Source organism: Phoenix dactylifera, chromosome 3, assembly GCF_009389715.1.
Source record: "Phoenix dactylifera cultivar Barhee BC4 chromosome 3, palm_55x_up_171113_PBpolish2nd_filt_p, whole genome shotgun sequence".
NCBI lineage: Eukaryota > Viridiplantae > Streptophyta > Magnoliopsida > Arecales > Arecaceae > Phoenix > Phoenix dactylifera.
Window position 1 is genome coordinate 5,828,896 of NC_052394.1, and position 14,715 is coordinate 5,843,610.

The 14,715-nt window shown below is 42.4% G+C and overlaps 1 protein-coding gene across 1 annotated transcript; it reads left to right on the forward strand.

Moving 5' to 3' along the window:
* The first annotated feature begins 9,110 nt into the window (after positions 1 to 9,110).
* On the forward strand, positions 9,111 to 13,677 carry LOC103701014 (probable glycerol-3-phosphate acyltransferase 3). The gene is made up of 2 exons (XM_008782942.3): positions 9,111 to 9,839; positions 12,595 to 13,677. The coding sequence occupies exons 1-2, from the start codon at positions 9,165 to 9,167 to the stop codon at positions 13,477 to 13,479; spliced, it is 1,560 nt and encodes a 519-aa protein (XP_008781164.2). The 5' UTR covers positions 9,111 to 9,164; the 3' UTR covers positions 13,480 to 13,677.
* Positions 13,678 to 14,715: the final 1,038 nt, after the last annotated feature.

The window sequence follows — 14,715 nt, forward strand, 5'->3', positions numbered from 1 at the left end:
ATGTGAAGAAAAAAAAATCTTCCTTGGTTCTTTTCTTTCTCCTTTTGGGATTCGGTCAGACCACTCCAAAATTATTTCTAGGGGTGGCAAAGTATAACCCGACCCGCCAACCCGACCCGTGTTCGACCCGCCATAAACAGGTTTGGGTTTGGCCTAAACAGGTTCGGGTCATAAACAGGTTGACCCGTTTAACCTGTTTATTAATTGGGTCGGATACGGGTTTTAGATATCTGACCCGCTTAACCCGTTTAACCCGTTTAATATTTGTTGGATCAAATTTTCTGGCCCAAAAAAAGCCCGCACGCCGCTCGGCCCAATTTCACCGTGACCTCCTTTCTCCCTAGGGATTTCTCCGATTTTATTTCAATTTCACCCACAGTGTCCCTCTCCCGACTCCCGGTCTCCCCTCTCCTTCGCCCTCTTTGGATTCTTCACCTCCGCCCTCCCCTCGCCTCTCCTCCAGACCTCCGCCTCCGCCCTCTCCGGATTCTTCGCCTCCGCCCTCCCCTCGCCTCTCCTCCGGACATCCGCCTCCGCCCTCTCCTCCCCCTGCCGACTACTTCCGTCTCCTCGTCAACGGCGACGACAGCAGGGACCCGAGCAAGCCCACGGACTGCGATGGAGGTAACGACGCAGCAACTCAAGGGTTTCGCGATCCGGGGGACAGTCTCCATCTACTTGGCGAGATCGATCTCGTAGCTCTAGAGCCGAGGCTTGGAGGGATCGTCGGGGTTCCAGGCTTCCAGTGGTAGATGGAGAAGGTCCTCATCCGCTTCGGCTGGGCGGACGGGGGCTCAGATTGGGAGGAGTGGGCCTACGCCGGGACCAGCCGCGCTGCCGTGGACGAGGCGGCGATGGGGAGCGGTGGACGGGTCGGGAGAAGGCAGCGGGCGGCGGCGATGGGGAGCGGCGGACGGGTCGGGAGAAGGCAGCGGGCGGCGGCGATAGGGAGCGGCGGATGGGTCGGGACTCGGGAGAAGCCAGCGGGCGTCGGGCCGGCGGCGATGGGGAACGGCAGATGGGTCGGGAGAAGCCGAGAAGGCAGCGGGCGAAAAAGGTCCTCTTTTATTTTAAGTATTTTATTTTTGGTTATTTACAGTAATATTTAGTTAAACGGGTAAGCATAAATCAACCCGACCTGTTTAATCGACCTGTTTAATAAACAGGTTAAATGGGTCGGGTCGGGTGACCTGTTTATTAAACAGGTCGGATTCAGGTTGTAATTTTTGACCTGTTTAATAAACAGGTCAGGTTCAGATTTATACTTTTCTGACCCGTTTAATATCTGACCCGACCCGTTTATGCCTGACCCGACCCGATTGCCACCCCTAATTATTTCTGGATATTTTATAAATACAAGCCTAACACAGCATGTAACATATGTTCTTGCTGGTTGTGCTGACCTAATCTATGAATCCTATAGGATTTTCAACCTAATCCTATAGGAAAATTCAAGCATGTCCTAAGACTAATACAAACAATATTTAGACCAAAATTTGATGTATCTACTTGACGAGTCTATATTGTCTAGATCATCTAAATTTAATGAGTAAGAGTGAAACATTTTAAGACATTTTACTGTCTATCTGATATATTAGGGACTACTTCAATTTAATCAAACTTATTAATTTCTCCCGACATATACCAAGACGGCAATCAGGACGCAGCGTCTATGTTCTAGGTGAGTCAATATTGCTCCTTTATATGGCGCGAGATATGTTCCCCGGCTCCAAGGATGCTATCTCGGATTAGATGGGTGATCGGTGACGGTCGGTCAATTGATGTGCTGGATGATACCTGAATCTCTGACCTACCATTGCGGTTATGGCCCACCATGGTCGATGTAGACATCCTTAGGTCTTAGGGTATGCAATCTTTTTTGCTCGGGAGAGAGGAGATGGGAAGTGGCGTCGATGTGGTGTCGTTTTGGGAAGTAGCTTACTGAGAGAATCATTGCTTTGTAGGTACATACAAGGGATGGGCCGGATAGAAGGACTTGGGGTACGACATGCAGATCCAATGTGAGGTCCTCTAACCTTGGGGATATGTATAGAGTTGAGGCTCCACGATCGATCGATGGTAGCTGGTTATGGAGACTTCGCACTTATCCCCGAGTTACCTTGTTTCTGTAGAAGGTTGCATGGGATTGTCTTCCGACCAAGGGTGTCTTTTGCAGGAGTGTGAGGCTCCCCCTACTTGTGACAAATGCTTAGAGATAGAGGGATCAGTGGACCATGCTCTATTCGGCTGCCCTAGGGCTACCTTGGTGGGGCAGCTGACTGAAGTTGACTAGCATTTCTTACCGTTTTCGATCTCGATAACGGCGTTCCTAGCTCACCTGAAGGATTCCATGGAGAGACTCGCCGATGTGGCCGGTGGTGCCAGATGCGCTTATATCTCCTATCATGTTTGGATAGACAAAATGCTAGAATCTTTGAGGGCAGAAGGCATAGCCCAAGGATTGTCTTGACAGGGCACTCATCCGTGCAGCAGAGTACATGCAGACTCAAACTGTTGGAGGAACTTGGACTACAAGGGACACCTAGGGCTCTCATTCAGCTAGAAGCACCTCGAACGATCTTCATCGCCTGAAGCCTCCATTTCCAAGCTTTCTCGAGGTGAACTTCGATGGTAGCATGTCTAATGGCGATAGGAGACGCGACACTGGGTTTGTTATTAGAGATTCTGGTTCCAGATCGGTTGCGGCAAGGGTGTGTCGGCTCTATGACACTTTTGTCCTAGGTGTCGAGCTGAGAGCAACTAGGGAGGGCATCTTTTATGCTCGTCTTGTCCTAGGGGCGGACCAGATTCAACTATAGAGAGACTCGGCGACTGTCATCAAGTGGATCCAAGGTCACGCCAGGGCGGGTGTTGAGCACCCCCTTTTGTACGATATCCATGGGACGCAAAACTGTGTAGAATTTTTGCTTACTCATGTGTATCGGGAGGCAACCATACCCATATGTATCGGGAGGCAAACATGGCCGTAGATTAGGTGACTTCCAATGTTGCTCAACATTCCAATGGCATCTTATTGGGCCAGCTATGAGTCCCCCCCCCCCCCCCCTTTGCCTTCTTCTCTTTTCTGATTTGGATGTACTCATGCTAGATTGGTACAAAGCATTCCGCGTGTTACAAAAAAAAAGGCAAGGGCGAAGAAACCGACTCCCATTTCAAGTGGGTGAAAAATATGTATAGACGAGAGAGCACAGACTGCCAATTCCTAGGTATTTGTAGTCCAACGGTCATACTCACGTAGGCCTCCTCATTTTGGCCTTTTCTTTTATCTTGTTTTCTCATAAAAAAAATTGATTTCCACTTAATCAAATTATACTTAAAAATATTTGATGTATACTTAAAAAGTATGTAATGTCTTCATTGAAATATCTTTGATTTTCATGGATCAAATTTCTTCAAATATGCAAGGTTCACTTTGAGACCTAGTTGGTACCTTTTTTTCATAGTTCTATTGTTTCCACAAAAAAAAAAAAAGGTAAAAAATTTTCAATTCTATTTTTTTAAAAGCAAGTTTTCACCCTTCTCCCTCCATCCCTCTTCTTTTGCCCAACCTTGCTCTCTACTTGTTGTCACTGCCCAATCACACTTAATGGACCTCACTGACTATCTCTCTGCATGATGCCGAGCTATTCTTTGTCCTTGGCCACATCGCAAACCCTATCCTCGCCCTCTCTCCCTTTGCTTCTCTCTCAGTTGCCTCTCATTCGATACCAAGCTCCTTATTATCTTTGGCTTTATTAGCAACCCCATGCCCCCTTCCTTTTCCTTTGCCGCTCTCTCGACCTTCTCTCCACTCAACGCTAACCTCCCCTTCGTTTCGGCCATGACGTCAATCCTATCCCCCCTTTCTCTCCCACTCTCTTAGCTGCCTCTCCATCCGATGTTGAGATCTCCCTCACTGGCTACATTATCAGCCCCATCCCCCCTCCCTCTCCCTCATTTCCTATCCCTGGCCATCATTTTTTTAAAAAAAAAATCAACCAAACATATATATTTTCTGTTGTCCAAAGTCTATTTTTTTTATAAAAAAAAATGAGGTCATACTTTTGCAGGTAGTTGGAAGGCCCAGTTAGCAGTTGGTCTCGATCAATAGCCTAACCCCCATGTTAGTTTTGGGCTTAGGCTACTTAAAGCCCAACACGATACCACAGCTCTCATTTCTAAACGCTATCTGGCTTTCTTTAAGTCTGGTCTTACGGACAACGGGAAAAAAAAACATCATCAATGTCTCAATGATGATTGATGGCTTCTGTGCTTAAAAATAGAACTAAATGCAGGCTTTCCTTTTCCTTTTTCATGCAAAGTTTCTCAACCCTCAATATTCAAATCGCGCATGGGCTACAAAACCATCACTAAGCTTACATCTGTTTGTCTTTCAATGCATGGGCAATGCACGAGAAGTGTCGATTAAATGCTCAGTTTCGCTTGTTATCAACTGAATTCAACATCCCTTAACAATGTTTTGCTCAAAATCATCTCTTTACAATATTATTTATATTTTTCAGGATAAAAATTGTGAAGCCTCATTCTCAGATGCCTGACCCATTGATTGAATTCTTCTACATACATCTAGCTTCACTTGAGCATATTCTTCTCCTAGAGCAAATACGGAACATAATCTGTGATAATGAAATTGTAACATCAGCATTCTGCCTCCTTCGGTAGGTCCCCTAGCACCCACACCATGCATGATGAAATAGAATGCTCAGTCTCATCGTCCCTTCTCATGCATCCACTGAAGCTCCTTTGCTTTCATCAAATATTTTTCAAATGAACAAGTGCTCAGTATTTATCTTGGACCAACTACATAAGTGGTATTCCTCTTTATAGCCAGTTGGATAATTTCCATGACTTGTGATGGTAGGCTTTCGTGTTATTCGACACTTCAATGGGTTGATATAGAAGGTCGCTGGATCTTCCTGTACTAGCAGCTTAACCCAATGGGACAGAAGGTCGGTAGGACTTATGACTATCTCTACGGGTGGTCTGGCTGTTTCCTGATATCTATGGATATCTTGGAACATTATTAACCATTAATCTGAGAGCAATAGATGCCTTCCGCGTAAATGCAACATGAATTAGTGAGTTTAACTCCTTTCATAGACCAGATATATGAGCCTATCAATATATGGTTGAGAAGAAAGAGGGGATTGGGAAGTCAAGTTCATTATTTCAGATGATACAAGGACAGGAAACAATTAGGTACAGTTTTGTCTTGACGCTATTTCCCTGCAGATTCTTTGTCACAGGAGTATGAAGCTCGGTTGCATTAAAATAATCTAAAGCAACATTTCATTCTCTCACCAATTAGGAAATAATCCCAGAAGGTTGGCTGCAACTGCTGATGGACATCTTCTACCCACTATATAGCTCCACTTTCTCACTTTATTTCGGATCAACAAAACATGGTAACAAATATGAATATTAATTACTAGGTGCTGCAGACTGACTGGCTGACCAACTTAGCTCAGAGCAAGGAAAAGGAATACTAGTAGAGTCGAAATCTTTTCTACTAAATTGATCCAAGTTGGTCATTGAGATCCGCCAGAATCTTCTGAGAGAGTAGTGTGACTGCTATATTTTTTGTGCCAGCCATTCGGTTTAAGTACTCGAGAAATAGAAAAGAAGAGCTTGAATTATTACTGAATTGGTGGCGGACCTGCTATAATACTAATTTCTGTGAAAGCTAAGGTCTGGCAGCTTCATATGAATCAAAAAAAATTAAAGGGATGCTCAAGCGGGAGACAGAATGATCTGATATTTAGAACTATTTTTTGCCAACAAGTTAGAGATCTTGATCGAGATCTCGGGCATGGTAGAAGCGAGCATTAGTTGCGAAAACCTGTGATCGCACATATTTTGATTTTTGAAGATGTGAAGCATGGTGCAGTTTGTGAGTATTGCCATCCCTTTGTTGACACAAATAATCTTCTATGCAGTAAGGCATCAGTCGCAGAAACCTTAGATTTCATGAGTTCACTGTCGCAATCTTCAAATAACTAGCTAACGGAGAAGCCTAAAGTTTCTATATCCTCAGATGCTACATTCATATCCTCGCATGCAACCATTCCCTAAGAAGATGCCACCAGTGGAATCTAATGCTTCAGGATCTCTAGTCAATTACTCTCCATATTGGCCACGGTTCGGACCACTTCAATGAGCGTACAGATGTTGAGCCACTTCAAGAGTTTCTTATCCAATTCAGCCTTCAATACGTTATTGAACAAGATAGAACAGAAGGGGATACAGCCAGAAATTCCACCATTCAAGATCTTTTGATTACTGGGACCCACCCAATGGATGGCGAGCAACTGAATTGGACATAACTGGATATAAAAATTTAAAAGCCAAGTAGGGAGGATCCAGACTCCACTCTCAGGAATGTTGGAGCTGCTAATATAAATATTATGGAATTAGAAGAATAACCTTAAGAATTATTATACCTAATCTTTGATGTAGATCATAGCACCAAAATGTCGCCTATATGGTGATTGTATATTAATCCTTTGAGTGAATTTTTGAACATTTCTAGTACCAAATGTTCTCTATTTCTTAATTTCCATTTCCTTCTGAACTTTTAGACCTTCAGATAAAATTAATAAGCATTAAGCGTTTACATAGAACTACAAAGTTATTTTCAAAAAAAAAAAGGGTAAAAGATTGTGTTTGACATCAATAACTTCCTAAGTACATGCAAAGTTAATATCTAAATCACCATTTTAACATGTTTGGTATTCGCATGAAGTCCACCAAGGAAGCTCATTCAAAACACCTCTCTAGCACGCTAGCTTTGTCCACATGTGGTAAACATTTAGCGAGAACAGTATGACCAAGAGAAAAGTTGATTCGTTTTAATGGCCCGGGCAGTTCAAATGTCTTTCTCATCACCTTCCACAAAATGAGAAGCTAAGTGATCGAAGGCTTCAGCTGGAGGCTTGATGAAACTTACAGCAGCCGGGTGTTTGGGTTTCTACTGACTGCAAAAGATGAGCCATGGTTTCCGAGATCTATGAAATAAGTAGCCGCTTTTATCAAAAAAAATAAAAATAAATGAGCCATGGTATTTGTTATATTAATGCACCGTTGGGACACAGATGCCTCCAACAGTGTCACACCTGCAGTAACCCAATAATATCCTGGGATACCTGAGTGAGATCCAGAGCTTCATGCTAAGTTCCAAAATCAACCATTATCAGCTATTTGATATTTTGCATGGCAGGAATCCAAGAATAGGAGGCAGACCAAATTAACTAGTACTGCTCTTCTGGCCATGTACCATGGGATGCAAATGGCTATAGGCTGCAATATTTTACTTTTTCCCACATAGTTCGTCTGCTGATTAGAGAAAGGCAGCACAAGTTTAATTATTGTTATCCTAGTATCCTTCAGCATTTATGATTCTGTATTCAAATTATACGCACATGAAGATCCTTTAATGGTTCATCTTTCTTGAGAATTTATTATATGTTGAAATAACAAGGAAAAACATTAGAAGTAAAAGAGAATCTTGTGATGCATTAGAACCAGCTACCTTGATTCATGATTCATGAAGGTAAGCACTTGGATTTACCTTGTGACAAGCTCATAGTACATCTCACGCTATTTTAGTTACAAATTAAGCCATGACGAAGATAAGATTGTTGTCAATATCTCCTTTTTTCTTTTTTTTTTAGGACATGCCAACTTGTATTATTTTCTAATTATTTTTATTACTTCTACCTCCTTATGTTGTGACTTTGTGACTTGTTGGAATTAAATAAGTAGTGGTAAACTTTTTGACCATTCTAATGAAGTGCGGAATTAGTTTAAAGGGATCCTGTATGTACCATCATAGACCAAGCAGTTGTCCCCTTTTTTTCCCGGCTCAAGACCCTATAAAATATGTGAAACTAGTGGTGAGTGCAATCAAGTAAAAGTTGCAAGAGATTATTAATGGTTCAAGTCCAAAAATCACTCCCACATTAAATATTAGTTCAATTAGGTTAGACCGTGTCAACAATATTGCCCGAGTTCATGTACCATCATGTGTTAAATATATGTGAAACACTTGGGAAGTGTTTCTCTTACTTTTGCCTGCTAATAGATCTATCTTTTCTGCAAGCCTATAACTCGTGGGAACCATTCCCATTAGGCTATTGTCAAACAAGACCATCTACCTAATCTAAATGACTACTTGTTCGCAAAAGGTAGCTCCCAATTTTATGAGCTTTATCTATTTTACAACTATGCAAGATGTTGTACATAGTATCTTATAGTAAGATTTCCCTTTGATATGAAATATGCTTTGTCCAGTGCCAAATAAGCTTCCTCTTGAAATCATAGCCACCAACCCGACCTTTTTTTTTCCGCCAACCCTTGAGATACTTTGTTTAGAAATAAGCATGGCCATAACAAAAGAGCCAACCGTTTAGCCAATAGGTGTAGATATCTTATAAGAAGAGCTTCTGCATTTTCTTTCAAACATGGCTTCTGCCACCTCCCTCTTCCCGTTGCCGACAAAGTTATATGTCCTAAGATACACGTAACAGGTAGAACTTGATGTTAAGTGGGCCTAGTAGGAGATCGATGAGGTTTCAAAGCGTTCAAGATCGGTGAGCTTTTCAGCTTCGCATTAGCAAACCTAAACCGTGCATTCGTGCCGTACAGCACGGTGAGAAAGATACAGACGGCACATATTCGAAAGACCTGGGCAACTGCGTCCATACTCGTTGTGTGTGAGTCGCCGATGCAGAAGAAAAAAAAAAACATGGGTGACACTCCTAAGCAAGAGTTACGTGTACTATGACTATGGGCTCACCAAATCTACTTGGCTCTCACGAAGCGACACGTAGGAAGGATCGTGGGGCCCGTGAAGGACCAATAGCAATAAAATAACGAGATTAAGGTGAGACGTCGGTCTCGTTGGTTTCTTGTGGACTTCAACCTTCAATAGATCGACGTCAGCTTATTTTGACTCCGAAGCCTAGCAGGCCAAGTCAAACATAGCCGGCTCGTGCTATTATGGTAATTTCCACAAAAGCTAGGGGTGCAATATGTGGCAGCCATTTATATATCCACCACCTTCTCGGATAGCCTTCGGCTGCTCTCCATAAACCAACAAAAGAGAGAGTGGGGGAGAGAGAGAGAGCTAAGAGAGAAGAATTCAGATGGCATCAAAGGCCTTCTTCAAGTCCTTCCTGATCTCCTTCTACCGTTTCCTTCGTCGAAGGCTCTACAACCCACTCTTCCTCCACAGAAGAAGTCCCCATGGATCTTCCCACCTAAAGCTACCGAGGAGCCTCTCTATGGAGCTCTCGGAACAAACACTAGTGTTTGATGTGGAGGGAGGGCTCTTGAGGTCCTCCTCCACCTTTCCTTACTTCATGCTTACGGCCTTGGAGGCTGGAAGCTTCTTGAGGGGCCTTATCCTCTTGCTTTTATACCCTCTACTCTGCTGTCTGAGCCATGAGGTGGGGCTTAGATTGATGGTCATGGTGTGCTTCTTTGGGATAAGGAAGGAGGGGTTGAGGGTTGGAACAACAGTGCTTCCCAAGTTCTTCTTGGAGGATGTGGGCTTGGAGGGTTTTGATGTCTTGAGGAGGGGTAGAAGGAGGGTTTGTCATACATGCATGCCAAGGGTCATGGTGGAAGGGTTTCTCAAAGATTACCTGGAGGTGGAGGTGGTAGTTGGGAGGGAGTTGAAGGATTTTGGTGGGTATTACACGGGGCTAATGGAGGAGGAAACGAAGGTATTGTTTGGTGAAGAAGATACGGGTAGAGATGCCTTTGGGTTTGGAAGCTGCAGCAACTCTTCTCGGCACCACCTTTTCTCTCATTGCAAGGTGAGTTCAAATATATTCTACTTCTTTCATACAAAAAAGCCTATGCTTATATGTTTCTGAATCTATATGCATTTATTTATTTTTTTATTTCCATGGTTATTATCAATATGTGGTACATAAGGTTATTAAAGAATTCAGCCATCCACAGAGAGTCTAAATTAAGAATCCATGGCATGGATCCTCGCTAGTCCATATAAAAGAAGGATATATTTCTTATACATCTAGTGGTAATAGAGAGGGGTGTAGCCCGACAGAAACACCAGACGGGACCAAACGGACACCTTGTCGGTGAAGCCAAGTGGCTCTTTTAACTTATGATACTTCTTTTATTTCAAGACATTATGGCAAGGCTCTTTTAACTTATGATAAATTCTTTTATTTCAAGACATTATGACAATACGTCCAGATTTTTTAACATACATGTATGGTCTTTTCCCATTTTGTCTGAACACAAGTTAATTTGCTGCTGCCGGTAGCCCTGATGGCAGATTGCAAAAAGCTGTTCCTTAAAATGAAGCCTGCCTTCCTTTTTTTGTAAAGTCGGTCTCTGCCTGTATTTTTTTTTTCCTAAGGTTGTTGATCATAATTTGTATAGTTTTATAAACCATGAAATAATATCAAGCCAAGAGTATGCTTGGTAATACCATAAAATTTTCAAGCTCTAGGATATATACATACTAAACATTGGAAATCCATCATATTTTTCCAAGTAAAAGATATAACTAAAGTTTCTAATTTTGAATCTTCAATGATGGATCTAAGCAATTAAAATGCTGGTCAGTTTCCTCCCCCTTTCTCTCTCAAAAAAATAATGCATTTGAAAGAATAATAGTTTTGAATTTTCAACTTTTAAAAATGCATGCAACAACAAGAGCATGATCTCTATATACATGATCTGAATCCATTAATTAAATAAATTGTTGTAAGAAAAGACCAGCTCCAACCGTTTAAGTACCCAAGATTGATGTTAGGCTCATGCATGCTATAGTGTTTCTAATCCACAGATCGGCCTGCTCTAATACTTTTTGAAATAATTAGAATTTTATGCAAAAAAAACTAACTAGAAATTATTATTTATATTTTTTAATTTTATATAAATATTTAAAATTTATAGGATAACGAATATATATTTGTACAAATTTTCATAATTAGTTTTCCATGAACGGCTGGCATGCTAGCTGGTATGGAAAGAAAAAGACAAAGCTCTCGTGAATCCTACGACCCCATGATGATGGCAGAACCAAACTCACTCATGCCACTGAAATTACGCTTGTTAGTGTTTCGAGGAGCAACTTTCCAGTGCATCATCCACTTCTCATGTCGTCAATCTCATGGAAGGTTTCATGACATGATTTTTAAACCTGTACGTGAGACGCGTTAATGTTGGGCAACCCAAGGCGAGCATATTCGTGACATTAATGGTGCAATCGCACCAATAGGATAGCTTGACCGTGCATTGCAGGACGAAATGGTGCATGGCACCGACACTGCCAACGAGTACGTACAAACAGGAGGAGCCGTCCACTTGGTTGGACTCATCCCCGGAAAAGGGTCCATTAGTCATCAAATCACAGGGTTTATTTTTATGGATTTTGGTTGTGTTCTGCCCGGAACTTAAGCAAGGCCCTACCAAAGAAAATAATACTTGCATTTCGTTCAAACACCCACAAAGACAATCAATCCTGGCTCTCTATTAGCATTAATTAGTTAAGACATCTTTTAAGCAATAGTAGTGGTTAGAAAAAGTAAGAAGATTAAGAAGTCCGGGAAGGAGAAAGAAAATGTATGTCCAACCAAGTGAATGCCAATACCAATCAAGGTATGTATGATTGAAAGGGAAGCCTGCTATTAATTTGACGGGATGTTAGCTTGCTACCATGAATTTCTAGGGTGAAAGGTACCAGAGGTCGTTGGTGTTCCTTTGCTAGGGGCATGGTTGTGGTTGACGCTGCGGATGAGTATATTCTTTTCAAGTATGCACTTCTAGATTTAACTCCTTAAGATAAAAATGGAGGTGAGGTCAGACCAGCAGCAATGTTACAACTCCAAATTCGTCAAGTCAGCAGCAATATTATTGCTCCGAGTTCCCTTACTGTCATTGTTCCTTGATTAGCTTTTGGACTAGTTAGTTAGCACGGGCCTAGATTTCTAGATATTAATTAACCAAATATTTATATGAAAAACAGTGAACCTCTCCAACCTAAATGGCTCGAGTATTGGCGACTTCAAGCCACCAGAAGGACCTTGAGCTTGCTTCCTTAAGTGGATCTCCAAGCAACCGTCTTTTTAGCAAGGCGCATTTGGCGAGCCAACAGGTCTACCCAATCAATATCCGCCATGTGATTGAAATGATTCAGAGAGAAAAACTAGATGGATGAAGAAATTTGACCTCTTTTTTTCCTCCTAAGAGATTGGAAAAACTAAGACTCAATCTTTACCATCTCTTTTTTTTTCTTTTTTCTGCTTAGAGGCCAATGAGGCTGCGGACTAAGTGGCCTCATATGTGGCCAACCACTTCAGAGATGTTCTATAGTCCAGAGAGAGAGAGAGAATTGCCTTTTATTTATGTTCGTATTAACACTGTATGAATCATGCGCCTGAAGAAGCCTATAAATATGAGTCGATATCATCTCCAGTGGGTGATTGTACTGGAGACTTAGGGTCTGGTAGTTATAACCTTCCGTATGCATGCAGTTTGCAAAACAAAAAGATTGAAATGAGCAGCAGTTTAATTAGGATGCATGTGTTATTGCAGGAAGTCCACCTGGTAACTGAAGCTGAGAAGAGGAGCTGGCATGGCTTACCCAGAGAACAATACCCAAAGCCCCTGGTGTTCCATGATGGCAGATTGGCCTTCAGGCCAACCCCAATGAACACACTTCTCATGTTCCTCTGGCTACCCCTTGCCGTTCCCCTATCCATCTTTCGATGCCTGGTCTTCTTGTTTCTGCCCTACAGCATATCCATCCCCATAGAAGCCTTCTTTGGGATGAAGGGCAGGGCCATAGATCCCCCCAGCTTCAGCACTGAACGCCAGCCCGGCGGTCGCGGTCACCTCTACGTCTGCAACCACCGGACCCTCCTCGACCCGGTCTACATCTCCGCCGCGCTCAACAAGCTCGTGACCGCCGTCACTTACAGCGTCAGCCCCATCTCTGAAGCTTTGTCGCCGATCAGAACGGTGCGGCTGACCCGAAACAAAGAGGAGGACAGGAGAAGAATGGAGAGGCTGTTGAGCCAAGGAGACCTTGTGGTGTGCCCTGAAGGGACCACTTGCAGGGAACCGTATCTTCTAAGGTTCAGTCCACTGTTTACGGAGTTGGCCGACGAGGTCATCCCGGTGGCGCTGGTCACCAGAGTGAGCATGTTTTATGGCACGACGGCAGCCGGATTCAAGTTCTTGGATTCCTTCTACTTCCTCGCAAATCCTTGCCCCGAGTATGACGTCGAGTTCCTGGAGAACACACCGACGCGTTCCATTGGTGGAAAGAGTTGCAGCACATACCAAGTGGCCAACCATGTCCAGAGAAAGATCGGAAGTGCCCTGGGCTTCGAGTGCACAAATCTCACCAGGAAGGACAAGTACCTCATGCTTGCAGGCACCGACGGGATCGTAAAAACAAAGCCAAAAAGACAATGATTCGGATGCATAAGAACCTCATGAGGATCATCTGAGAAGGATGCTTGAATATTAGCGTATTAATTTGTTCTTGTTTGGATAAAGGTCGAAGCTTGTATTTCTCCTTGGTGTTGTACTACCGCACGCTTGTTTAATTATTGTACTCATTCTTTGATCTGAAAGGGAAAGAATGGAAAAGAAGGGGACATATTGTGATAAGATTCTTGCACAAACATGCAACCAATAGGAAAACGTACCTGCTTTAGTACCATAAAGAAGCAAGAACTATATATGAATTACCAGATATAAAGAAACAAGAACTACGCAGATAAAAAGTTTAACGATCAAATCTAATGAAAACTCCACTTAAAAAAACATTATTAAGGATCCAATCCATAGGGCTCATCAGCCATGCACATTACCCACAAAATAATGCGGGAGATACTGCGATCGAGTAAAAAGGTTTTCTCATATGGTTGTAATCCAATATTCTCCAGCATGCCTTTGATCCCTTCGTGCCCCACTGGGTCGATCTGCACATGTTCAGGAAGCTGGGCAGACTCGATAATTGGTTGAGCTCTTGCACCATAAAGATCCTTGGAGACTATTCATGAAGTCCTCTTTAACAGAGTCGGTGTCAATGAAGATGGTCACATTAGGTAATTGTTTTTTGATTTTGTTAGTTATACCCATATGCGTGCTGTGTGAGGTGACAGTGTACCAAAAATTCTTTTTATCATTTTCAGGAATATTAACACTTTGGCAATTGTTTGATTAATAGGACATCTCTCTCCCTCGCAGGCCAAGCGGTAAAAGGTTTTAGATGCTGTCCATCATTTAGAAAACCTTAACATCTTTCCACTGATCAAGTTTACCCCGCTAAGCAATTCTGTGCAATACAAAGTTCTCAAAAATATATAGAGTACGTGACATGTGTTTATAATATCAAGAATGCCATGGGAAAGGGCCTATCTCGACATTCTCGTTCCGCAACTTGGGAAACAAAAACCTTATTGCAGGCCCAGACCATGTTATACCGAGGCAAGGATCTATAAAAATCAATACGTGGTTTCCAAAGAAATGAAGAACTACAAAAATCTCATGAGTCAACAACTCATTGCCAGTTAGTAAATTTAATTACAACTTCAGATGAATATCCATGAGGCACAATGGAGTCCAATTTGTTGTTATTCCAACATTTGTTGTAGAATACTAATGAACAATTAGAAAATATAGATATAACTATATTAATATTTG

Coding starts and splice junctions, on each gene's coding strand:
- LOC103701014 (XM_008782942.3), top strand. CDS start 9,165: ATGGCATCAAAGGCCTTCTTCAAGTCCTTCCTGATCTCCTTCTACCGT. Junction 9,840..12,594: donor ACCTTTTCTCTCATTGCAAG/GTGAGTTCAAAT, acceptor GTGTTATTGCAG/GAAGTCCACCTGGTAACTGA.